General features: G+C 45.0%; 1 protein-coding gene across 6 annotated transcripts in view; it reads right to left on the bottom strand.

Annotated features, from left to right (window-relative positions):
- Positions 1-6,951: 6,951 nt before the first annotated feature.
- Positions 6,952-27,954, bottom strand: part of NFATC2 (nuclear factor of activated T cells 2) — a 111,253-nt gene continuing 90,250 nt past the window's right edge. For 5 of the 6 annotated variants that reach the window (XM_075571550.1, XM_075571549.1, XM_075571548.1 and 2 more), the window contains exon 10: positions 6,952-13,470. In XM_075571550.1, coding sequence (XP_075427665.1) covers positions 13,415-13,470 — 56 coding nt within the window. In that variant the 3' untranslated portion in view covers positions 6,952-13,414. Of the gene's footprint in view, positions 13,471-24,212; positions 24,301-27,954 lie in introns of all 6 variants that reach the window. The other variant, XM_075571547.1, reaches the window with a different exon arrangement.

The following is a 27,954-nucleotide window of genomic DNA, read 5'->3' on the forward strand; positions in this document are numbered from 1 at the left end:
TTATAATAACCACAGAGACGGAGGTCTTCCTTACACAATGTGATTCTTGTGTTCTTCTTGATTAGTGTAGATTAGGCACAGTCAGTATGGTAAGCCCCTGTAATTGGAGTATTCCAGCACTGTGTATTGCAATGGTTATGCTTGGTACTGCTCACCCTGCAGCATGTTTTGGACTCTCAGCTTACACACAATGTCTCTTTACACTGGTGGGGAACAGCCCAAGTCTCTAAATATTTATTCTGTAAGAATATAGAGGAAACTATTGCAAGTGTTCTGCACTGGAAATCTTGCATATAAGTTTACACTCAATATTGCTAATTAATATTGCTCTGTGCCCACCTTACAAATCCCTCCTACTGTCTCTGTACATTCTTGCTACTTACCACTTAGATTGTGAGCTCTTCGGGGCAGGGACTCCTTTTTCTAATGTTTACTTAAGTCTTGAGTGCTTATTCCCGTTATGTGGTATATTATTATGTTCCATGTATTACTGCTGTGACGCGCTGTGTACGTAGATGGCATGATACAAATTATATATATAGTGCCATTAATGTACATAGCGCTTCAAAGCAGTAATACGTGACAATCATATAAATAACAAATAATATAAATAACGCATAAAGGGAGAAGTGCTTCAGACATAAAAGTAACATTTAGGAAAAGGAGTCCCTGCTCCGAAGAGCTTACAATCTAATTATAGTATATATATATATATATAGAGTAGGTAACCTTTCAGAAGCTGGACAGTATGCATGTTAGGTTTTCAAATGTTTTGTACATTATTATTTCATCTATATAGAACTCATTTGCTTGTCCGTTAAAGTGTCAGCTCGTGTCCTAGTTGCAGTAGACTTCCCCTTATTATCACCGCCTGGTTATTCTTGCTGTTACAGCCATTGCACAAACTGGCATTAGTTTCAAAGAAGGACAATCAGTATCTAAAAGGCAAATGTTCCGCGAGGCTCTTTAGATGTGTCTCCCATTGCACTGCGTACACAGGGAGCTAGCTGTCTGAGATACATTAGGTGGTCCGTCTCCTGTTCTGCTGGCAGCCGCTAACAGCTGCTTCCCAAACTACTTTCTCATACTTTCCACTAGATGGTAGTGCTAGTCTGTTGTGCTGCCCATGCGTTGGCAGGACCACGAGAGAAAAGCAAAGCACAGCTTCGGGGATTGGCATTAGATTTTGTAAAATAAAACAAATTACAATGTGTTTCATTATGTATCCTTTCAATAGATGTAAGAAATTAGTCAAATGTTTGATTAGAAAAATGTACAGTAATGATAAAGAGCACTTATGAGCACATGACGGGTCCCCAAACTTTCCATGCACAGTGAATGAAGTGTTTCCACTGCAGCAAAGGATTCTGGGTATTGACATGCAAATGAGCACTCCTGGGGCATCACTTTTTGCTCATTATCCATGTTGACATGTATTCCTTTAAGTGTATGCCTGCTGTACAACACAGCTTTCGCAGCACAGCCAAAGTGCATGGCCAGCTAACCTATTCATAGACAGCTGTTTCGACCTTTTGGGTCTCAATCTATTCGATCAGTGATATAAAATACTACATAATATACAAATAAGTCAGAGAACCAATGGTCAGCTGAGTTATAAAGCAGGTGTTAGTAAATTCACAATAATAACCTTATTAGGCATTTATATATATATATGTATTGTGACAAAAGTCCTTTGGGGCAGTTAATTTTTCTGGGGACTCACTATAACACGGTCTTTCCATGTAATACAGAGCAGGGATGCGCCAAGGTGCAAGATTTTCTGGGGGGGGAGGGGCGGAGCTTATAGAGGCCCCGCGCTCTTTCCCCCAAAGCATTTAAATGAAATGCTGGGGATCACGTGCAAGGCCTCTGTAAATTCCCTTACTTTGTCTCCGACGGCTTCGGGTACATGGCAACGCAGTGTCAAGTGACGCCATGAGGTCACGCAACATCACATGACCCTGCGGTGTCATTTGATGCCAGAGACAAGGTCAGGGGGGAGGGGAGAGAGGCGCAAGCAAGGCGGGAGAGCAGGCAGGTGGGCGCAGAGGTAAAAAAAAGTTTGCGCACCCCTGTGATAGAGGATAAGTAGCAAGATATTAGGGTACTCTGGCTTCTGCCTGCTTTATTTGTCCTTTGGAGCAACTGCAACATATCAAACAAAATAGATGCTGTCCCTTTAAGGCAAAAACCGAAATCATAGAAGTAAAACCAACTCCACTTTAGGGAGCCTAGCTACACCACCATGGCCCTAACTGACCAACTGGGTAGGAAGGCCGACTTCCACCTTTACACATCACACAATATAACGTATGAAATATAAAGTCCTTTCCTTAAGGTGCTGGGAAATCCATCCTAGGAGATTCTAGGTCAGGGGTGCGCAAAGTTTTTTGGCGGCCCCCCACCCCTGTGTCTCGGTCCCTGCACTCGCGCCCCCCCCCTCTAGGTAAGCCCTCTGGATACTTGTAGAAAGGGCTGCTCTGTTTCCTCAACAGTATGGAACACAAGTTCCTCCAACCAGCATCCTTCCTGGTTGGGACAGTCTCTCTTCTGGCATCTTGCCGACTGTCTTTTAAACCCCCTTCCCAATCGGGCGTTCACTAGAAAATGAGTACACTGGGGCGCTACCTGAATGTGCAATGCAATACGACAGGGCGAAAAATACGCCGTGATGAGGTAATGGGTGAACGGCAGGAAGTATTGGAAAATATACTGGCCCAAACTGTCGCTGCTGCTCAGCTGAAGGAGGACCCCCCCTGGATCCTCGAACAATGGATGTACACAAGATAGCAGCGAGCGCACATGGCAAACAATGATAATAATGATGAGGAGGAAAATGTGTTAAATGTCTAATAGTGATACATCATCAGACATGTTAAAAGTATTAGAATAAGGCGTTAGAAATGTTCATAAAAATCAACACTCACACGGCCGAATGTGAGTGACGGTCACATCTGTGGCAGAGTTTAGATGGCTCTGATGTCGTCACTGCTGTACTCACGACTCGTCGAATCTTCCCCCTGTTGTACTTGGTTCAGTGTGGATGCTCCTGTAGACCGTGTCTGCCAAACTTCTAGAGTATCTTCACGGCAAATCTCCTCCGAGAGTACACTAAAAACGGATGAGTTCTGTGTCTATAAGGCTGTCCGGCTCCTGCTTGGAGTTGTTATTCTCTCCGCGTCCGGAGGTCCAAGGCAGGGGGGTCTTCTGGCAAATGACTGGGCTAGATAAAAGTTTCTTAAGGTCTTGAGCAACGCGTTTCGGGTAACAATCCTTCCTCAGGTTCACCTGTTGTTATCCGAAACGCGTTGTTCACATCCACACTGAACCAAGTACAACAGGCGGAAGATTTGACGAGTCGTGAGTACAGCAGTCACGACATCAGAGACATCTAAACTCTGCCACAGATGTGACCGTCACTCACATTCGGCCGTGTGAGTGTTGATTTATATGAACATTTCTAACGCCCTATTCTAATACTTTTAACATGTTTGATGATGTATCACTATTAGACATTTAACACATTTTCCTCATCATTATTATCCTTGTGCGCTCGCTGCTATCTTGTGTACAATCGGGAGTTCAGCCTGAACTAGGTGCACTTGCAGATTGTCTCTGCAGAGGAGTTAACCTCTCGCAAACCAGAAAAGCTGCCAAATGCAACCTCCTGCTAAGATAGAGAGGCCATAACTGTCACTACACGCATACATACACACCTCCAAGGTGGCCTAGGACATTTGGTCATGGTCGTCTTGCCGCAACAAAGTCGCTGCCGGCGATTTGCCGCCACTCACCACGCCGCAGGTGACATCTCGCCACCAAGGTAAGCCCCATACCTTACCCCTTAAAAAAAACCCTAACCTTAACCCCTAATGCAAACTCTGACCCTACCCTAAAAACATTAACCCACTACCCCAAAACCTCGATCCTTAACCTCGTACCCTGACCACTAAAACCTCTTAAGTTAACTTACCTTATTGGTGAGACGGCTGGTGGAGCAGTTGCAGCGAAGGGTCTCATCGGCAACCGAAATGTCACATTCCTCCTCAAGGATGCGGTGGGTCGATTATCCCCAACACAGTGAATTTGATGGAGGTCATCTAGGTCATCTACATTGAATCAAGTTGAAAAACATACACAATACAAGTTTGGTGGGTGGTGGGAGGGGGGGTGGTATTTTCTTCAGCGTCTTTTTTTTTAACCTTATTGAACATGATGGGATCTTCATTTATACACTTTGCGAGTAGACTTTTTGGAATAAAGTGCTGGTTACATCAGATGTATACAAACATACAACATGATTCACCACCTGGAACAGCTGCAGGCTTATACTGTATGTGTGTGTGTGTGTGTTGTGAGATCATGGTTTTCGGGGGAATGGAAAATAGAACAAACACTTTATAATGAGTCAAACTACCAAGTCAGCCAGTTATATTAATTGTGCACCAGAACACAGCTGGGATCTGGTTGAAAACATTGCCCCTCTTGTCCATGAATTAAGAGCTCTTATTAAGCTACGAGGCCATGTGGAGTAGATGAGACAACCCTTCTTATTAGGCCCCCGTTATCAGAGCTCCCAATCATCCTTTCTGTTCCAGTAAGGTGAGAAGCTGGACTGCGCCTTACAATATCTCAATGTATCTGAGGACGCATAGTGTTGTACATACTTTAAGACGTCATAACTCAGACAGGAAGAACCATGACAATGTAAAATAATATAACCAATAATATCACGATAAGCCGAGGGGTCAGTCCATAGTTGGGTTGTTCCTGGGACGTTTGTGGATTAGTGGTGAGGAGTTGCGCACCGGTTTATGTTGATTATTTCGATTCCCAAGCAGCTTCTGATATTACTTTGTCGTTCAGATGGATCTGGAGCTTCCGTTGATTTTCCGCCAATGGAACAAACCAACCTCTTAAAAACGACAATACAGAAAAGGCTGCCTAGTGCAATGCCAGTCTTCAAGGGCCACCAACAGGTCAGGTTAAGGACATCTCTGCTTCAGCACAGGAGGCTGAGTCAATGACAGACACCAGTGCTGAACAGGGATATCCTTAAAACCTGACCTGCTGGTGAAAGGGTTCCAGTCCAAACTTTGGCTGGAACCCGCCCTTACCTGGCTGCTGTGGACATTTTGATTACTGGCTGCCTGCTATATTGGCTGCACCTGTTCAATGGCTTAAATAGCAGCCAGTGACTTTCAGCCCCTCCCTGAGCAGTGTATATGTTTCCCTGTGTTCCTGGCCACCTTGGGTTCTAGTAGCTGAGCCTTCCTTGTTTGTGAGCCATCCCTGTGGCTTCCTTGTTCTAGAGGCTAGCCTGTTGCTGTGGCTAACCTGTTCATTTGGAATCTCTGTTGCTGACCCCGGACTGTGACCCCGACCTCGCTGCTTTCTGCCTGCCCTGACCTTTTGCCTGTTGCCTGGACTTTGCACCACTGCTGCCAGCCCTGACCTCCTGCCTGCTTACCGACTACAGATACTCTTAACAGGACTCTGTCCCTGGGCTCAGCTCGGTTCATTTGCATCCCTACCTCAGCCCTGCGGGTCCGCTTCCTGATCGGAGACGAGGACCGTCACACCTGGTGGACCTTGAGGACTGGAGTTGGTCACCCCTGGTTTACCGCATCCTCTGTGCAGAATTGTTCGTCCAGTGATGAGTATTACAACCAGCAGAAGATCTACAGTAAGTAGGCTTTGGAAAAAACACCTTACATTTGGTACTTTGGACAAATAGGTTAGGGACCCAACCTCTGCAATCTGCACGCCCGCTGTGAAACCGGAACACAAACCAAGGACGTTCCCTTTCCTGCTGCGTCTAGGACAGAATACAGCAGCTTACTCTATATTTGTATATAGTAGCACTGCATGGGAGAGGAGCGAGTTTCATATCCCGCAACCACTGCTTTTAATTCTGCGTTGCAAAGTGTTACATACTGTACATAAGGGGAGATGTATCAAAGTAAAAATGTGCAAAAAGGAGGATTGGTTTGATGCATTGCTCCATTTTCTGCATCGTATGATAAAAAGGCTCTTTCTTTTGATCAAACTGTTGGCCAGAAAATGATTTTTTCTAGCATACATTTTAATACCAGCAGCTTTTTTTCTTTAACATAAAGGAGCAACTCCATGCTGTTTTCATTTTTTTAACACACGTTTGAAGCAGGGGGTCTCCAGAGCTGAACCCCATCAATTTCGGCTCCTGGGATCCGATTCCAGAGATGCTTACCTCCTTTGGGGGTGCCAGTACCCACCCTGGCTGAGCTAGCTAGGCCTTAAAGTTTAAAGCTCCCGCATCCCACGGACCTATAGGAAGCCGAACCTGATGACGTCGCTGCCTCCTATTGGCTCGCAAGGTGCGGGAGCTTAGAAACACCGCCATTACGTGAACCCTGGCAGCCGAGCGGAGCAGCTACTGACACCACCTACAAAAGGTATCTCCGGAAGCAGGGGGTCCCCAGAGCTGAAATTAACGTGACTCCGCTCCGAAGACCCCCTGCTTCAATCCTATGTAAAAAAATTGAATAAAAAAAAAACCTCCATGGATTGCCGCTTCAAATAAAAGATAGGAAAAAAGTGGCACAGAATTTGATACACCTCATTCTAATCTGTACAATCCTCACTAACTACTCCAATTAACACTAGTTGTGTAGTTAACATTAAGGTTCATTATAGTAGTATGCGTATGAGCTTTGCGACATTAAAATGCTCTAGTATGGATACCATCAGGTCTTGAACAACTGCATATGGGTGTTATATGAATATATCATGTTGCTTTATTAGTAGGTGTAAAAGTGCGATGTGCCTACACTTCTTCAGAACTAAAGCAGCGCACCTAACTCCTACAGATATCTGTAAGCTTCTTGCATTTGATTTCAGATTTGGACAGGAAAGATGCGCCCCCCCCCCCCCCGAAAAAAAAACCACACAAACCATTTTAGAGATACAGAATATAAAATGTATTTATGTAAAAAAACATGCTATTTTAAAATCTGAGAACTTTTTAAAGCTGTATTGCAAGGCGGCAGATATTTATACATGGTGGAATAATGGGACATTGCACCCTTACAGAACAATGCAAACCTGCTCCCCTTCTTCTAACGACAACAGGTACAGTACATTTCCAGGAATACACGGGAGTGCAAACCTTCCCTGAACGCTCTTTGCCATTGCTGCTATTGAAATACTTTGTAGGGCAGTCTTTGGTCCCTCTGCAATGGTTTGTGGATGAGGCATACAATAGGACAAACCCTATTAAGACACGTCCTCATTGCATATTTTGTAGTTGCGTATTCTCTAAAGTACTTTGACACCATACTACGTGATTGTCCTGCTGCAGGAAGTCCACTGAATTAAGGCTATTTGTGTCACTTTATCCTAGAGCAGGGGTGGCCAACTCCAGTCCTCAAGAGCAACCAAGGTGATCAGGTTTTCAGGATCTCTGCTTCAGCGCAGGTGGCTCAATCAGAGGCTCAGTCTTTGATTGACTCATCGTCGAAGACTGAGCCACTGATTGAGCCACCTGTGCTGAAGCTGGGATATCGTGAAAACCGGACCTGTTAGCCCTTGAGGACTGGAGTTTGCTACCCCTGTTCTAAAGCTCCAAATCTTAAATACTTGTCCCCCATGGTTATATTTTGTATGGGAACTCGAATAAACCAGGATCTGACATGGCACCTTTTTAAACCTGATCAATAAACTCCATGTAGGGATTATTCAGTGATTAAGGAAGGTGCTTAAACACGGATTGCGATGAGAAGTATGTTTTTCCCCGACGCATTTCTTTGTTTAAAGCTGTAGACACACCACTGCTTGTTCCCCCAAAATGATGTTCTAATAAACCCACTGATTGCTGTGTTGTCCCCTAATCTACAGGCTTCCTTCTAGGGAACGCAGTTTCAATTTGCTTTAATGTTTACCCAATAGAAAGAGACTTGTGAGATTTTGAAAGCTCTATTCACTATAATGGAATCTACTACATGAAGATATTTCCTGCAAGTTCACAACCTATAACAAACCTAGGTGCGTCTTATCCAAACTATTATAATCTGTGGACATTAGTTTGCATACTAAGAGCACAATACTTGTATTGTAGATTTAAGCTTGGTTGTGCATTATCATTGCAAGGCAGCCTAACTACTCAAGTATATCATACTTTGATAAGGAATACTGTCAGTCATATGGAGAACTGCATGCATACGCACGAGTTCAGTGCCCAATAATGTTCCTAACCCAAGAGGGGTGCGGTACTGTAACGTGTTTTCAATTTTGAACAGGATTACCAAGAAATATTTGTTTTTATAATGATTCCACTTTAGATACATAGGGGGTTATGCACTAAGCAGTGATACGTGCTTTTAAGTGAGATAAAAAGCCATTATAGCGCGATACTGCCCTCTGTGAGATTCACAAAGCAGTGATAAGTCTTTTAAGTGAGATAAATGCCTTTATAGTGCGATACTGCGTTCTGTGAGATTCACAAAGCAGTGATAAGTGCTTTTAAGTAGCCATTATAGTTGGTTATTGCACTGTTATCACTGCTTTGTGAATCTCACAGCAGGCAGTATCATGCTATAAAGGCAGTTATCTCACTTAAAAGCACTTATCACTGCTTTGTGCATAGCACCCAGAAAACCCACTTACCACTGCTTAGTGCATAACCCCCTTACTCTGTGTTCTATAAAGCCAGCAGTGCCATCTAGCATTGGATCAGACTGAAAACGCTAATAATGTAACACTTTCAATGGCATTCTTTGGCATCAAATATGACCATATGTTTAATTAACCCTAAAAGCCATAAATAGCGCAATGACAAAATTAGGAAATGCATACAGTTTTCCATTGAATACATTTTTTGCTTCCAAAAATTCAATGATTTGATACAGAGGATAAAAATGGCATATACATGTTTACGTGGCACTGCTGTGATAACCCATCGCTGACAGTATATAATGCAATAAATTATAGGTTACTTTGGGATTGCGGCACCCAGCTTCAGTTTCATCCATTTGTGTCCATTTATGTTGCCGCTGCTGCATGTTATCACAGGGAGAGGTGCATATGCAGCAATGAGGCGCAGCGTCAACATTCCAGGAACACTGACATGTCATGATATTACGTTCATGGAAAAGGCATTAAGACCTGTGCAGCCCCCAGACAATATGAATTGGGATTCTTTGGTACAATAGCAGGAAGGCACTGTGGTGAAAACATTCACATTCCTCGTGTGCAAATATGGCTCTCTTCCAGACAAAGTGAGAACAAACTATCTCTTACTAGGTGAACACATTTTGGCTTGCCGACAGTCCCGCGAGGAGGGCACACCGCCCAGCGAGACCATCATTTAGTCATTCAGTAGCTTGAAGGCAGACTGCACCGTGGTTAAAGATATTTGGTGGAATCAATAGACAATGTAATCAAATGCTTCAGCAAAATATCCACTTCCCTACCAGACGGTCCGGTACGTTTCAGCCCACTCTTGCATTGAAGAGGTTAAATAAATTCATGCTAGGTTCCTAGGGCAGGGGTGCTCACCTGTATTCCTCAATACCCCCGCCTCCCCCCCCCAAAAAAACAGGTCAGGTTTAAGGATATCCCAGTTTCAGCACAGGTGGCTCAGTCAAAGACTGAGCCACCTATACTCAAGCTGGGATATCCTTAAAACCTGACCTGTTGGGGGGGTCTTGAGGATCACTTTACTAGGGAACCCTTCTGAATGCTGCTGAAGTCATTTCAGCCATCGTAAAGCGCTATATGCAGCAATATCACTGACCTGATATTCATTGCCAGTTTTAAGATGGCTTCCCTCTTGACTAGTCATGGGTGAAACCTTCGCGCAAGTTAACAAATGTGATCAATTTGGGACATTAGCGGCTGGTGAAAAAAAAAAAAAGCAAAATATACGAGACTTGATTGCCAGCCGCGAATATCTCACTTTGAGATCATGAGTCTCGCGGTGGCGGTTGATTAAGTTTGGTGAAATTTTAGCAAATTTAGGGAGTTTTGCACATACTTTGCATAAATGGAGACGGTAAATCTGCAAATTGCCAAATAGGCTTCGTTCCAATATGTCACAAATCCTTTTACACAGCACACTGGGCCCGGTTTGCACAGAAGTACCCTTGGGTTTATGTAAAGTTGTTGTATGCAGTCTAATTATCTCTCGCACTGTAATGATTAATAGGTAAGAAGGTGTTTTCTTGAAGGCTCCGGTGATATTCCATAAGGGTGCATACCTTTAAACTGCCCTCCATGGATACACAATGCATAGCGCCATATTTATAAGGCAAGCGCTATGCGCCGACCCACTTTGTGAACCCCTCGTTTGAATGGGCCGGAAAAGGGAGAGCTGTGTCTGTCCCTTCAAAATGTGCTTTGCACCTATTTTTGGTGACTGTCCCATGAAGTGATTGCAGAAGTGACAATTAACTAAGTTTTGACAATTTCCCCAATTGTGGCAAAAATGGCAGTGCATAAAGGGTCAAAACTAATTTAGGGTCACATCACGTGCAATTTGAGTTTGAATGTTTAGCCAATTCTTGATTTTTGCAAACTCTACATTTTTTGGGGAGTAAAGGACATATTCTGCCTGGTTGGCAAAAATCCTAGCCAGAAGGTGTGATATGGACGCTTAGTAAATAAGGACCTTAATGCTTTATTTACCGAGCAATAAACAACCATGTAATAATCTATATACAAGAATTGTACGGTTTGAAGCTAAGCAATTTATGGAATGGTTTCAGGCAGATATGTGCAATACTGGTAGGTACTGTAAGTAGACTTATAGATGGCTAGAATATGCTAAAAAGTGCAACATTGTATACACCAACACCAAGGCCCTTATTGGTTATAGAATGCCCTGGTGTCATAATGTGACTATAATTCAATGTTGCCTGGTATTTGCTGTGTACTATCAGAAGTATTTTATATTGAAAACTCTTGTTAGTGCTTACATTCAGTCTTCTATACATTCGTAACACACCTGTGATACTCTACGGGTGTCGTGGGCCAAATCCATGAAAGTTCTACTCCCGGTCAACAGACTCCAAGTGACCTGTGTGACAAAGATCCATGCTGGTCCTTTCTTAGTCCCGACTCGGGTTTTACCAAAAGTTGCCAACAAACCAACTAATGGGGATATAAATCCGGGACCGTATCATCCGGGATAACCTGGAGTGAGTTAGCAGGCGATGGAGTGTGAGTAAACCATCTAACTCGGCCACTCTGAACGTCTGACACGGTGACCACAATTTGGATGTGGTAACAGCTCAAGAGAGTGTGGAAAAGCCTCTCTAGTAGGAACTGGAGACCATGAATGCATAGGAGGTGGTACACTCGGCTTATCCACTGGTCCAGCTTTGAGTAACAGAGCTACATATTCCGACTACGACGGAGAGTATCATTATCACAAATCGCACCCTCGAAATCCAAAACATACATAAGCGGCGTGTCGGTACTTGTTTCATAGTGTGTATGTTTCATTATATCAACCTCTTCACTACTAGGTCTGCAGAACCTTCCTGTACTGAAGGCGTTAAATCGGCAAACCGGACAAGACCGGGGAACACACATAATTAATCCATTCTTTGCTAGAGGCAGCAGAATGGTTTAGGTACACATTAAAAGTTCCTGGCACCTCCAAGAGGATGTGCACCCATAATGAAAACATAATCACCCGTCACTTCGAGCATTACATACCACAGACATATACAAAAGCCAGTTACAGTTATTATATATATATATATATATATATATATATATATATATATATAGCAAATTAGTTACCTTCATATCATTCTAAACATTTCATTAGACACAATAAATAACATGTTGTACTGAATATTTACATTTGCTATCGGAGAACTTCTTTGAGAACCGCACTTACAATTTAAAACAGGGATCGCTAAACCACAGGGCATCTTGTCACCCAGGCTGTTTAAAGGGCCCCCCTAGGGAAGGCAAGGCTGGAAGATCAGGGGAGGGTGGAAGGAGAGCAGGTTGGATGACAGAAGTAAAAGAAGGGGTGACAAGAACATACGGGAGCGGTCGACATAATACGCGCCCCACATTTTTTGGTTTGCAAGTCCACAGGTTTGGGAATTCCTGCTTTAAACATAACCAAGTTATCTACACAAAAGATAAAAATATATGTATATAATATTCATTTTTTTTACGTTTAAGAAACTATAATATACTGATCTGACTCTTTTACTGACATCATAGAACGGGTATAAGGCCCGCGGCATTAGGCTAGGGCACATCAGATGCCTTCGTAGCAGGAGAGAGAATGGAATGTCACAGGGCTCGGTAGTAGAGATCATTCCAAGCGTTGTGTGTGCAGTTGTGACACGTGATGACCTGAATGGTCCCTGAATGGGCTTATTGGGTACTTAGCTAACGTACAATGCAGCAAAACATTAACTTCCTTTCGTTGGTCCCATGTGGACCCCTCCACATTATTTGCAGTGAGAAAGAAAGAGTGCACAAAATAATGAATGAACTGGTTTAAAAAAAAAATGGTAGAACTACAGTAGCTCTTTGCCGACCAAGTTCTTAATTAAACATTTCTCTTTTCTCTTCCACAGGGTCAGGCTAAGTACTGCAAAGCTAGGGGTTCGTATATCTTCTGGTAGCCAGCAAGGGGTTCAAATGTCTTATGGGGATGGTGGCTAATGACCAGCTCATAAAAATACCAACTCCATTTACCCATTTAAAATACTTAAAAATGTCACCACAAAAAAGAATATTTGAGCAACTGTTTAACACAAATAAATAATTTCTACTGCCCTGATTTGCACCACCCCAACTGGGCTTTAAAAAAAGAAAATAGGGAAACAACCTTCAATTAACAAAAAAAAAAAAGTCAATTGATTTCGAGTGACATTTGTGATTTTGTCTCCGAATTTCATGATTCATTAACTCCCGTTGTGTAGTAAGGAGCTGCTGTCAAACAGACACTAAAATGTACATCCTCCTGGCGATTTATACTTCCTAGCGTTTCTGATTTGAAGTGCCTAATTGTTCTGTGCCTTAGATGTTTCAGGACGCGCCTCACGTTCAAAGACCACAGGTTGATATATGACATTTGTGTAGATTTCCCTTTTTACACTGGAGCCTTCAGTTCTCAGAGTTTCTCTTTTTGTCGTTGCCAAATGCCCTTTGCATTACACATGTATTATGACAGAACAATAAGTCTTAGGCGTGAAAGGATGAGTGCGCCTTTGATGTTTACAGAAGAATTGGGACGGGCTGCTTAATCACCAAGCTTAGCTGTACACCAGCATATTGTTTCCCGTGCAGAACCTGTGGCCCGTAATGAATGGAGAGGAAACAGAAGTGGTATAGGACAAGCTGAAGGACGCGGGAGGTCAGTCGCGGAAGCGTTCTGTAAAAGATGTCTAGCAGATCCGGGCTTCTACATCTGATTCTTGGTGGGGAGGCCAGAGAACTCCTTCCTGATAATTTCATTAACTGCAGACAAAAGAGACAATATAAATGAATGATGGTTGGGGGGAAAAAACACACTCACAAAATATTATATTCTGATAGTTCAGGCGGAGGACATTCTCGTTTCAGGCTTTTACAGTTATGGGGGAGAGGGGAGAAGGAGTAGCTCAGTGAGTGAAGACATGGCAGGGGAACCTGGTTCAATTCCCGGTGTCGCCTCCTTGTGACCTTGGGCGAGTCACTTTATCTCCCTGTGCCTCAGGCACCAAAAATATAGATTGTAAGCTCCACGGGGCAGGGACTGTGCCTGCAAAATGTCTCTGTAAAGCGCTACGTAAAACTAGCAGCGCTATACAAGAACATGCTGTTATTATTATAACACAAAGAAAAGTGTTTTGGTGCAACTGGTCCATTTTTTTTTTGCTCCCTACATCAGGAATTGGTTTGGAGCAAATGAGCTACAAAAACAAACAAAACAAAAAGCAAGATATTGCTACATACAATTATAATACATGCATCTGCTAGCGCCTCCTATACCCACTCCCCAAATGCAGCAGGTGACGCACACTGCTCCCCCTTTGCTCCAGAACGGCATTGATGCATCTACCGTGACCTTATACAGATCTTTAGCTCATACAGTGTGTATTTTATTATTTATTAGATGAAAATAACTCATGGATGGTGAGCATGTACAATTTGCTATTATAAGCTTAAAAAATAACACTTTGAAAAGCGTCTTACAAATAACAGATGGCATTACAAAGCCGGCAGGGTAACAGGCCGCACTGCCGCTGTATGAACAACACTAGCTTTTTAAAACCAGTATGGTATGTATCATATGAATCAAATTGATAGTAATGGTAACATATGTAACATATGTCCCGCATGCAATCACACTTCAGACATGTCTTGTCCGTTTGTACGAGTGTGAATTTTTTGGAAATTGTACATCATTTTCAGCCTTCTTGAAAATCTTCTGACTCCTCATTAAAGGTGACGATGGAGACCCAGCTTCCTCTTCATCCTCGCTTTGAAAGCCAATTGGCTCAGTCCCAATAATCAGGGGGTTTTCTTGCATAGAGCAGACAGTGTACGCAGAGCTGTACATAGAATGTTTGCAGGCACAAGTCCCTGCCCCGTAGAGCTTACAAATGATTTTTAAGCGCCTGAGGCACAGGGAGATACAGTGACCTGCCCAAAATTACAAGGAGCCGACACCGGGATTTAATTCCTCTGGCCTGCTCTGATCTTACTCTCACTCCTTGCCCCTTACTGTCTGGGCGCTTTCATAGAGAGACATGAAATTAGTTGGCGATCATGACAAAGATGTGCGCTAGCTACTGACCCTGGCTGCACCTTGGGCGTATTTCAGTTTGGGATGGTGGCACAATCGTTTATTTTTTGAATGAATGATGGTGTAGGACAGGGGGCGCAAACTCTTCAGTCTGCGCCCCCCCTGCCTGCTTTCCCCCACTGCTCGCACCCCCCCCCACCCCTTACCTTGGCTCCGGCGTTAAATGATGCCACAAGGTCACGTGACGTCGTGTTGCCATGACGTCACGTTGCCATGGCAACGCGTCGCCCGAAGCCAAAGAGAATTTACAGAGACCTCGTGCTGTCCTCCGGCATTTCATTTAAATGCTTTGGGGGAGCGCGGGGCTTCTGCAAATGCTGCGCCGCCCCCTGGAAAATCTCACGCCCCCCATTTGCGCACCCCTGGTGTAGGATGTTACACAATCCCTTACTGGACTCTCATTGTACAACACACAAAACCCCCATGCTACAGCACTTTCTGCTGCTCCTTCTTCCCCTGGCATAGTTTGAGCACTGCTGCTCCTTCTTCCCCTGGCATAGTTTGAGCACTGCTGCTCCTTCTTCCCTTGGCATAGGTTGAGCACTGCTGCTCCTTCTTCCCCTGGCATAGTTTGAGCACTGCTGCTCCTTCTTCCCCTGGCATAGTTTGAGCACTGCTGCTCCTTCTTCCCGATGGCATAGTTTGAGCACTGCTGCTCCTGCGTCTGTGCCGCCGTTACTGAGCCCCCACCAACCTGTGCCTTTTTTCCCCTCTTTTTTTTGTTGTAATTGTGTATTTATTTCTTTAAAATAACGACGTCAGATAAGAACCATTTTTCCCACCTTATCTGCCCATATCGTGTACTTGGAGATTAAAAATACATTGCCTTTTTCTATTATTTGATGTGTACACTAAATTGGCCTAATAATAGCCATAGCCAAGGTTACGCTTTGTGACACCGACAACCGAAATGACCTTTGCCCTCCACGCCAGCATTGCAATCGTTTTTCTCTTTTCATCATGTAAATCGACTGAGTTTGTCTCTCTCTCTCGGTTTGCTGTAATTCAATGTATATTAGTCCTGAAGCAGTGCTGGCTTAATCATGTGATCAATGTCCCTCTGCGTCTCAGTGGTATTTGTGTGTAACGGTGTTGTTGCACTGTACTATGCCAAATACTGGAGTGATGTTTTTTTGGGGGATGGGTAAAGTGTCAGTCTACATACAGTATATGCTGTCTCTCACTTGAGCTCATCATGTTCTACTGCAAGGGTGGCCAACTCCAGTCCTCAAGGGCCACCAACAGGTCACATTGGAAGGATGAGTTGCCGGTAAGTTGGCAACTGACAATGATAGTTGTGGAGCTGGACACTAGTTGGTGATGGTGGTGCAAATAATTAGCCATAGCCAGGAGGGACCTGCAATCAGCAGCATCTTCGAGTTAGAAGCGGGAGCCTGAGACTTACTAGCTATTCCTCTCACCAGACCAGACACAAAACCTTGTTCGGTACATGTATACGCTTGGAGGTCTCCCTGCCACTATGTAGTCATTGACCATGCTGCTTTAGAGCCGCTCTAGTATGTACAGGATTGAGTTCTACCGAGTTGGTACCTCCGTTTTGAGCTTGTGGCGTGGCAGGTGACAAACAGCATGGGTAGGAGCAGCTACCGTGGGCACAGATCATTCTAGGTGCCGATATGTCCTGCACTTCGTGACACTGGTCTAACAAAAGCTTAACTGTCCGGGTACAACATCGGCAGAGCAGGGAACGTGAATCGGGTGGCACTCATGCCATGCTGCCACTCGGTTGCTTCCATTATATCCTGCCACTAGCAAAGCCTACAGCTCCCTGAAAGAAAGCCAAAGCTCGATAAGCCCTTATAGTTTCTAAACAATATCAGGCGCTTGCTCTAAACCTTGCACATATAGGATAGCAAGCCTCCTATAGGCGCCTGTTGCGGACTCCCCAACTCTTAGCATCAGTATTGCTGCCATGATCACCTCCAGCACACCTCTACTTTGCCACGAGAGAGGAATGCACACCCAGCCACTGGTATTTTCTCAGTAATGGTCTTGTCCCCTGGTTTTAAAGCAACGTTTATTGCTAATCAAGAAAGTTTATAAATAGGCAAAGGGGGGGGGTTCGTTTTAAGTACAACTGTATTACTTCCTAATTTCTCAGCCCAGGAAATGAGAGCCGTTTCAGTGGAAACATTCTCAGGGTCTAAAAATAGCAGCTAGCTAAAAGAAGTGGGTGCGAATCGACAGGGTAATTTCCTCTGCAAATGTTCAGCGTTGGCGTTTACAAAGTGGGCCGCCACCAGCTATAAAATAGTTTAGAACTATACTACGTAAACAACCATAGTACCAACCCCAAACCTCTCTTCACCGGGGCGGAAACGGATTTTGCCATTATTATCTTACCCCAAAATACCACGGGTGAGCACAGTCACATGTCTCAGACAGGTCTGCAACCCTGCCCTTCCCCGTTATCTCTTAGCATACAGTGCTTCCACTGCAGCCAGGGATTCTGGGTAATGCCATGCAAATGAGCACAGTGTGTCGTCTTTTGCTTCATGTCCATTTTAACATGGGACCCCTGTAAGCTTCTGCCTGCCGCATTACACAGTCTCGTTAAAGAAGTGCAGAGCCAGTAAAAGATAAAGAATGTTTAGATAAACAGTTAATGCAGGTTAAACAGAGAATGGCGTGGTGCCCTCTGATATACCGCCTACCCTTTATAAAGCGTTATAAGTACATTATAATCAGTATATATAACTAAGAGACATCTGTTTTGATCCTGGTTTATATTATGTGCAAGTGCGTGGTGTCCAAGATTGAAGAGGCAATGAAAAGCGTATTAAATGGCAACTATTTAGGAAGATTTGGCGTGCCAATGGGAAAACAAGAAGGGACATAGGCTGTACGTATATGTTTGTTTATACAACACCGACAACGTACGCAGCACAGAATTATAATTCAGACATAGGGGTCCCTGTGCTATAGAACTCAGTCTAAGTGGAATAAAGGGAGACTCAATAGGAGGAAGTGGCGTGTCAAATATATTACAGGGGGCAAGTTAAGTGCATTAGGCCTGAGTTAGCCAAGTGCTTTTGTTAAGGAGCATTGTCTTTAAATAAATAATATATATATTTCCCCCCCCCCCTAGGATTTAAGCAGGGGGTCTCCCGAGCTGAACCGCGTTCATTTCAGCTCCGGGGACCCCCTGCGCAGTGAGATACTTGCATCCGAAGGTGATGCCGGTATCGCACTCCTGTTTAAAAAGATCCCGCGGCACGAGAGCCAATAGGAAGTCACAAGGGACGATGTCGTGGCTTCCTATTGGCCCACAGGACCTTTTGGGCATTTTATGTGCCCAGCAAGGAGCTGCTGTCGACAGCCCCTTCCGAAGTAAGTAACTTGGGGAGCAGGAGCGGAAATCGACGTGGTTCAGCCCCAGAGACCCCCCTGCTTAACAAATAAAACAAGAGGTAACGCCACATGAAGTGAGGAGGGGGGATTTTAAGCACGACTTAAAGACGGGAAGGAAAGTGGATCGGCGAATGCTGGGGGGCGATATTGCACCTGCCGGCGAGTGCAATAGCCACACCCCTTTTCTGCGCCGTGGTTAATGCCATAACAACGGCTTCTGCTCCCAATAGCGCATTGTGTAACCCGCCATAGGGAGCAATAGCGGCTGCTACATCGGTATGGAGCCACATGTGGAACAGGTGTGAGACAAGAGGGTGAGGTAGAGACCAAGAGAGCAGAGAGGAGACAGCTTCCAGCAGAGCGTAAAAGTTCAAGTCACATTGGTCACGTGTGAACTTGGTTTCCTTAATACCATTATTTGTCAAAATGTTGCCATTTGAGTTATTATTATTTTTATATAAATTGCTACATTTTTAACAACCCCCCCCCCCCCCCTCCCAGAAATCTCATTAAACGCAAATACATTTTAACCAACACTGTGTGAATGGGAACAACGATCTAGTTCAGTTTGCACATCTTAATTTAGGTTTTTCTTTTAACTAGGGAAGTTTGACCTTGACTGATGTGGGGTTATCTTGGCACGGTGGTAGGCAGGTTGGCCAAATTATGTAACACCCCCAATTTAAAATGAAATATTAGCATAAGTTAAAAATGTGCAGTCTTCTATCCAACATGGTATATACAGAATAAGGAATGGTTAATAATAATGTCAACATATTAGGTTTCCGTGTATCTGGATGTGCTTGGATCTCTTTTTTGTTGTTGATTTTAGCTTAGAAAAGGATAGAGCATTGCAATGTTCTGGGTGAGCTTCCCATAACACCGGAGGTGAACCACACATTAGTGTGTATAGTACTGTTGGCCTCTCCTGCAGACGGCGGGTTATGGCTTTGTAGGTGTTATTAGAAGTGTCAAGTTCCTGAAGGGAGGGATGTGAGAGATGTAATCAGAAATGGTTAATCAGTGTTTGAAATGCCTTATCCACTTGGATAGCCAGGGCTTGCTGTTAATAAAGCCGTGGGAAAAGGCTGCTACTTGAATGATGTTGACTCTGGCTGAGCCCAGTTGGGTTATGGCAAGGGTTCTCAACGCCAGTCCTCAAGGGCAACCAACAGGTCAGGGTAAGGATATCCCCGTCAGCACAGGTGGCTCAATCAGTGGCTCAGTCATAGACTGAAGCAGGGATATCCTGAATACCTTAGCCCTTGAGACCTGGAGTTGAGAACCCCTGCCATAACTCAAACACAAATCCCAGTAGGGTGGTCTCTAAGACCCTGTCCGCCATTGCTTTTGCTAAGCCAGCAAACCCTATAGGATAGCACAGATGTGGATTCCTGCTTGGAAGCATGACTACAGGCAGTCCTCGGTTATCCAACAGAACCCGTTCTGGAAGTAGCGTTGGATAGTGAAACCGCTGTAAAGTGAGTCCCATGTTAATCAGCGGCGGTGAGTGTTGGATAACGCATTCCAGCGCCGGATAACGCATTCCGGCGTCGAAAAACGGCTCATAGGGTTGCATTGCAAAGCGTTGGATATGCCATTCGTTGTAAAGTGAAACGTTGGATAACGAGGACTACCTGTGCTGCTTAACATGCTGGGGAAATCGCACTATGGGAAATGCTTCAGTGAAGTATTCCTCTTAAACTGTGCACAAAAAAGTGATTGTCCCCAGTCTCTTCTTCAGGTGTTCATTGTATTAGTAGTGAAATAGCAGCAAACCAGCTCTCCGTTATCTTAGCACATAGGGCACAAATAGGAGCAAAGGCTGTGATGGATTAAAACTCCTTTTGCGTCAGTTTTGCTCCAAAAGTGCCTTGGTACCATGGATCTCATTCAATCAACACCATTATCACATATGGAGTCACTTGGTTCAGCTTAAAATTAGTCATTGAAAAGGTTATGAACAATAAATGATAAGAGATTTCAAAATCCCAATCCCTATTTGCAAACTGGGCCTGGTCGAAAAATTCCTGGACAAGTGGCAACTCGAGCTACCGTACAATTACCTTCGAGGAAGCATCCCCGAACATGGGGTACTGTCCAGCTCTGACCAGCCTTTATGACACAATAAGGGGTACATGCAGATAACATGAAACGTATCTCCTCTCTGTGGCATCTTCTGTAGAGCGTCATCTATCTCACCATCAAGAAAGCTGTGCAGGCGTTTGCATCTTCTCAGCCGTTTAGAAAGTTTATGGACCAGATACCATTTGTTTCATTCATTAACAAAAATGACTGCGGACATCGGTCATGGGACTGAAAAGGAGGAACGGTCAGTGACAGGTCTGTGGCTTATTCTTAGGACGCCCTTTACCATAACTACGCAACGCACGATCTACACCAGGAGTGGCCAACTCCAGTCCTCAAGGGCCACCAACAGGTCAGGTTTTAAGCATATCCCTGCTTCAGGACAGGTGGCTCAGTCGTTGAATGAACCACCTGTGCTGAAGCAGAGATTGCCTTAAAGCACGACCTGTTGGTGGCCCTTGAGGACTGGCGTTGACCGCCCGTGGTGTAGACAGTCCACAGTGGGCACTATGACTAACTACTTCTACAAAGTGCAAATGAAATTCAGATGTCAGCCCCATTCTGCTAAATCTTTGAGTCACAAAAGACATGGCTATTGCATGTCCACAAGCATCGAGCATCTATCTGTAATGATAAGAAAAAGGACTGTTTTAAAGGATCTGGACCAGTTCTTCAGGGCACTTGCATGTAAGAAACTCCCTGTGTATAAACAGCCGCCCTCGTAAATCCTACACTCACTTGGGTGCCTCCACACTGCCCTCTACAAAGACATAGGCCCCACACGTACTGCATCATGTGATAATAATCTGTAGGCTGCACCAGCTCTACCCATACTCCCCCAAGTGATATTATTGTTGTTTATTTGTCAAGCGCCAAAATTTTGTGCAGCGGGGTACAATGGGGGGTACAGAGACAGGGCCGGTTCATGGCGGTGCCATCAGTGCCACTTCACCGAGCCTCGCGGTTACAGAGGCACTGCCCTCTTCCCCACAACAGTTTAACTTGTTGCCGGGGGAGAGTACGGGACCTCTGTAACTCTTTCACCTTCTCCTTCACCATCTCTTCCTGTAGGGTCCCTCAACATGGCACGATGCCTATGGGACGTCACGTGACGTCAACACCATTTGACACCAACGCCATGATGAGGGACCCTGCAGGAACAGATTGCAAAGGAGAAGGTAAGAAGGCCCTGCACCCCATGACTGCACCGAACCCCAAAATATGCTCACCCGGCCCTAACAGAGTGACATTAGGCATGGTCCATAGTGCAGGCACACGCAAAGGCACACATGGGTCGCGTGGATGGTGCGCATGGTGTCACGCGCGCCTGTCGCCTGAACGATCTGTGGACACAGGGAGGCGTGGTGGATGCGTCAAATTACACTGCGGACGCCCCCACCGTGACTTCACACGGCGTCTTGTTGCCATGATAACATGACGGTTCAACGTCAAATTATGTCATGATGGCGCGTTTCCATGGCAATGCGCCGCCGTACGACGTCACGTTGGTGACGTCGCGGAGTCCTTTGACGCCGGGATTCCAAAGGAGCAGGAGGGCGGCACCAAGGAAGCGGCAGTCACAGGCAAGTGCCATGGGGCGGCAAATTTGGAAATCCGCCGCTGATTATAGCACATTATATCTTTTTAATATACGGTAAATACAAGTTAAACATTAGATATGTTTCAGTAGCTCTCTCTGTGGGGGACTTTTTGAGCATTTAGAGGGATTCTTTTTCCGGATTAGCGGGGTATGCCAGATAGGCTTCCTTGAAAAGGTGAGTTTCCAGGGAGTTTTTAAACATCTGAAAGCTGGGAGAGAGTCTGATGGTGCGTGGTAGGGACTCCCATCGAGAGGGGGCAGCACGGGAGAAGTCTTATAGGCGGGAGTGAGAGATGGACGGTGGGAGAGAAGGCGGATGTCGTGGGAGAATGTAGGGGGCCTTGAGGGATACTTTTGGGTACGAGACCTGAGATGTAAGGGGGGGGGGGCAGCATCGAGCTTGGTAGGTTAGACCTAGGGTTTTAACTTTGATTCAAATGGCTATGGGAAGCCAGTGTAGGGATATGCATAGTGGAGCTCCAGAAGTGGAGCGTTGAGTGAGGTAGACAAGTCAGGCAGCAGCATTTTGGATGGATTGATGTTGGGACAGGCGGAGAAGGGAAATGCCAGCTAGGAGAAGCTTGCAGCGATCAAGGCGCGACAAGGCGGTATTTGCGTCATGAGTGAGACGCATATCCTGGTGATATTTGGGAGGTGGGGACGGCGGGACTTAGTGAGGGAGTCAATGTGATTAATGAAGGAGAAAGCAGAATCAAAGATGATCCCAAGGCAGCAGGCTTGGGGTGTTGATGAGATGGTGGTATTATTGACAACGAGGGAAAGTTTGAGTGTAGGTGTAGCAGTGGAAGGGGGGAAGAGTATTAGTTCTGTTTTGGACATGTTAAGCTTCAGATAACGGTGGGACAGGAGGAGATTGTGAAGAGACAGTTGGTGACATGGGACAAGAAAGAGAGGGAGAGGTCAGGGGAGATGTACATTTGGGTGTCATCAGCATATAGATGATACTGATAGCTGAAAGATTGTATTAGTTCTCCAAGACAGGAGGTGTAGAATGAGAAGAGCAGAGGGCCAAGGACAGAGCCTTGTATGACTCCAACAGAAAGAGGGAGTGAAGAGGGGGAGACACCAGAGACGGAAACACTGAAAGAGCATTTGGATTTGTAGGAGGTGAACCAGTGAAGGGCTGCGTCACGGAGGCGAATGGAGTGGATTGTGCAGGAGAAGGGGGTGATCAACCGTGTCGAAGGCAACAGAGAGATCAAGGAGATTTAGTAAGGAGAAGTCACTCGTAGACTTGGCTATGAGTAGGTCATTGTCCACTTTTGTTAGTGGTGTCTCAGTGGCGTATAGAGGACCAGATTGCAAAGCGTCAAGCAGGGAGTTGGAGGAGAGAGGGTGAGTCAAGCGGTTGTAAAGAAGGCGCTCAAGTAGTTTGAGGAGAAAGGGGGAAAAGAAAGGGGAGAAGAATCTTAGTTAGAGAGGGAGGTTGGGTTAAGAATGGGTTTATTTAGCATGGGCGTGATGAGTGCATGTTGAAAGGAAGATGGGAATGTGCCAGAGATATGGGAGGGGTTAAAAAGGTGACTTTGGGTGGGGCATAGTGCGCCCGAAATGGAGCGGGGGAGATGTGAGGTTATAGGTTCAAGGGGACAAGTTGTAGGGCGAGATGATGAGAGTAGCACAGAGACTTCATCTCAATCACAGGGGAAAAGGAGCTGACGGTGGATGTAGGTGTGCGAAGGGAGATATCCCTCAGCAGGATATTTAAACCCAGTAACTTCACTGGAAGTATTTCCGGAAACTGAAAATAGTGACATTTAGCTATGGGAGCCACCCCCTCCCCTCCAGTTCCACACTGTAAAATAAATGGGGGCTACACATTTGTCAAAAACAGTAGGAGAAACTGCTCCTTTAACGCCTCAGACCATTGGAATGACCTTGGTCAGGAGTGGCCAACTCCAGTCTTCAAGGGCCACCAACAGGTCAGGTTTTAAGGATATCCCTGCTTCCGCACAGGTGGCTCAACCAGTGTCCCAGTCATTATGACTGCATCCCCTGTGCTGAAGCAGGGATATCCCCAATACCCGACCTGCTGGTGGCCCTTAAGGGCAGGCGTTGGCCTAACCCCCCCCCCCCCCCCCCCCCGGCGTCGGGCTTCACGGTGACAAAATCTATTGACCAAGAGGTATTTCAAGCCCTGAAAACATTAACAGAATATATATATCAACAACGATTAGAGAATATATTTCTTTGTACGACATCTCGAAGTGACTTATACATTGAAATGACAGGGGAAAAAAAAAAGAATTAACTAAAGCCAAAAGGTATGGAGAAAAAAAGGCGGGAAAGTCAGGAGACACGGCTGAAGAAAAGGTATAAAAAGTGCATTACCTTTCACTTTCATTTCTTCCCTCATAGATCACTGTCACTCTGCCTCATATTATGTTTTGTATCCAGCTAAGGTTTGTATCTATCAGCTCTGAAAAAGACGGGCAAAAACCAGTTTTGAGAGAGAAAAAAAAAAAAAAAAAAAACGCGCTGCAGCTTTTTCGCCGCGGTGTGTCAGGCCAGAAGTTACGGTTATTAAAAGGCTTTTACCGGGCATGAGATGGCACACACATACGGACAACACAACGCCGGCACTTACTGCTTTAGGGAGAACGCAGCACTACAGAGCTCTGGGTTGCAAAATAAGAAGGAGCATAATTACATCTTTTCGCCTTCGGTTTGCATTGTGAAGGCGGTTACTTAGCGCGGTCATTGCAATCTTTAAACAACCTTTAATGCGCAGTCACTTTATAAGTCAGACACACCTACTCTGGCTCGGCAAACATGGCAAAAAATAACGCTTAACGTGTTCGGCCAAAACAGCCGTAATTTGGAGACCTTGGAAACTGACATATGAAGGAGCAATCCACGCACTTTTTTTTGTTACATTGAATTGAAGTCTCTGGAGCTGAACCCCAATAATTTCAGCTCCCGGGACCCCCTGCTTCCAGAGATACTTACCTCCGTAGTAGGTGCCGGTAGCCGCTCCGGCTGAGCTAGCTGGGGTTTAAAGTTTAAAGCTCCCCCGTCACGAGGGCCAAAATGAAGCCGAACCCGATGATGTCACGGCTTCTGATTGGCCCACGGGGTGCAGGAGCTTGGAAAAGCCGCCATAATGTGATCCCTGGTAGTTGAGCAGAGTGGCTAACGGCGCCCGCTACGGAGGGAAGTATCTCCAGAAGCAGGGGGTCCCCTGAGCTGAAATTAACGGGGTTCGGCTAGAGACCCCCCCCCCGCATGAATCCTATGTAAAAACAACAAAAAATAAATAAAAAAAGTGCTTAGATTGCCGCTTTAGAATGAAAAAGTGTGACGAGCGGGGAAATGTTATTTAAGTTTGACATGAATCTAATGAGGAGCGTTTTCTTGAATTTACAGTTCTGAAATCAATTCAGCGAATGTTTGGGAAGATTTGGGAATCTCACTATTCTATTCCTGCAGATTTCTATTTCTAAGCAGAAAGGGGCTAATTTTTCGTGGAGGTTAGAATTGACCATTTCATTACAAATTCGAATCTTCGCGAATTCGTCTTTGTTCGATATGCGTGTGCATGGATAGATAGATAGATAGATAGATGTAGCTGTATTGGAACCGTGTTAGCCGAGCGTAATAATCAAAAACGAATAGACGATACCGTTCTGTGGCTAACGAAATGCTTTTATTTGTGCGAAGAAGAGATCAGTGTATCTCGAAAGCTCGCACAAATAAAAGCATTTCGTTAGCCACAGAACGGTATCGTCTATTCGTTTTTGATTACTGTAACTCCATAATGCAAAAAAATTAAACTAAGCAAAAAATGTGCTTAAAGCTGCAGTTCAGTCAATATCCTGCATGTGTGTTTTTTTTAATAAATCAGTTCTGTAGTAAGAAAAAATACTTTTAGCATTTTCTGTTTTTAAAAAAACAACTTTGAAAGACCAATTTTCTTGTATTCTATTTTAACAGCCATTTGCTAAGGCACTGCTCCTTCATGTCCTGTCACAAGCCCTGGCACACCCCTTTGTCAGCCGTGCCCTCCCTCTAGCACATGTCAGTGCAGGAGTGCTCATGAATATTCATGAGCTTCCACTGACAGACAAGCAGAATATAAACAGATCCCTTCACTAATTATGTCACCAAATTTCGACCTATCAATACATGGAGAACGAATTGACCTGCAGCTATACAGTTCTTTAGGTAATTAGAGATTGCACACATGAAACTATTGAAGTAAAAAAAAAAAAAAAAAAAAAAAAAAAAAGACTGAACTGCAGCTTTAAAGTGAAGTGAAATTACCTTTTTTTTTTTTTTTTTTTTAAAGGTCTGCTTTGGCAAAACATGAAAAATACATAATGAAGAGAAAAAAAAAAACCTGCAGCAAAAAAAAACCCCAGGGACATACAGTAGAGACTTAGGGCCTCATGCAGAGAGCAGCGCTATTTACAATCTCGCCATTTTCCGGAGAAAATCACGCTAAAAACAGCTGAAAATGGCGAGGTAGGAAAAAAGCGCCATTTTTTTTTTCTATTTGAAAATCTCGCCGCGCGGCTGGCGAGAAACTACATCTCGCCAGTCTGAAAAATATCCGAATTCAGAAAGGTGCGCTCGCCATCTAGCGGCTGTTTTTGGCGCGATTTTCGTCAATTTTCTCCGCCAACTAAAGTTGGCAAGAAGCAGGAGCTCGCCGGCTATAGGGAGAAAAAAAATGCGCGAGTTTTTTTTCCCCTTTCAGCTGCGCGCATCTCCTCATTTACAATTCTCCACATGCAGTAATGCTAAAAATAGCGGATTTCGCCCATTTCTGCATATGGAGAATAAAACTCTCCATTAAACCTACTTTTTATTCCCCTCTCCATTTTTAAAAAGCGCTGCTCTCTGCATAGGCCCCTTAGGCGGAATTGTATACGTTGATGTGTTTTTTGAACAACAAAAAGCTTTTTAACAAACGTTTGTGGGTTTGCGAAGAAATACAACAGTTTGTCTTGTAGTTCGCAGCCCGAACTTTGACACGTTCGCCCATTAATGTTTAGAAGTGTGTATTTCATTCTTTCTGCACGAATACCGGATAACCACATTGGAGGCTGCACAGTACGGGGGAGGGAGGTGTGGGGGAGGGGTGCGGGGGAGGTTACTAGGATATGATATTTATCTGACAAAACAGAACATACCTAAAGTAAACGAATAACGCACTCAACAAATCAAACTATCAACTATCAAAATAGTATGGTGGTTACACACATTATACCTAAAGAAATAGTGTGGCACACGGGTAATCAAATCCAGTCCTCGAGCCTCCCCCCAACAGGACAGGTTTCCAGGATATCCCAGCCACAGCACAGGTAGCGCAATCAGAGTCTCAGTGGAAGACAGAGCCTCTCTCTGATTGCGCCACTTGTGCTGAAGCTAGGATATTCTGAAAACCTGACCTGTTGGGGGGAGGGGGGGTTCGAGGACTGGAGTTAAGCTCCCCTGCTGTAGTATATTACTGGCCTAATTTAAGCTTGTAACACAAATCTGTGCAGCTGTATAAATCACCTGAACTTTGCTTATAGCACTCTGTAAAAACCACGAACTACTTCTTGTTGCCAGAGAATGACAGCAGCCTGGCGCAGGAAGCAATTAGTTCTTCAGTAATGGGGTAATGTATTGGGAGATGAATGCAGTCTGCTCTGTGTCGTTTCATTATTCTGCTTAACTGGATGTTGGGAACGAAAGCTCAAGTTAAAGTAGCAGTGCATATGGGCACTAACAGAACAGCTATTACCCTCCTGCAGCGTACTGTAAGATCTGATAGAGCAGCGGTGCGCAAACTGGGGGGCACATCCCACAGGGGGGGGCGCAATACTTTGGGGGGGGGCGTGGCTCACTTACCCGGCTTCCGTGTCCTTTCGTCTCCACGGCAACGCGGCGTCAAACAACGCCGCGGGGCCATGTGATGTGACATGACCCCACAGTGCCATTTGACGCCGGTTGCCATGGAGATGCATCATCAAATGACGCTTTGGGTCATGTGACGTCACATGACACGGAGGCGTCATTTGACGCCGCAGGGGCGGGCGCGACAGAGGGGGAGAGCAGGCAGGAGGGAGCAGCGCAGGGTGTTTGC

Source organism: Ascaphus truei, chromosome 15, assembly GCF_040206685.1.
Source record: "Ascaphus truei isolate aAscTru1 chromosome 15, aAscTru1.hap1, whole genome shotgun sequence".
In the NCBI taxonomy this organism is placed as follows: Eukaryota; Metazoa; Chordata; class Amphibia; order Anura; family Ascaphidae; genus Ascaphus; species Ascaphus truei.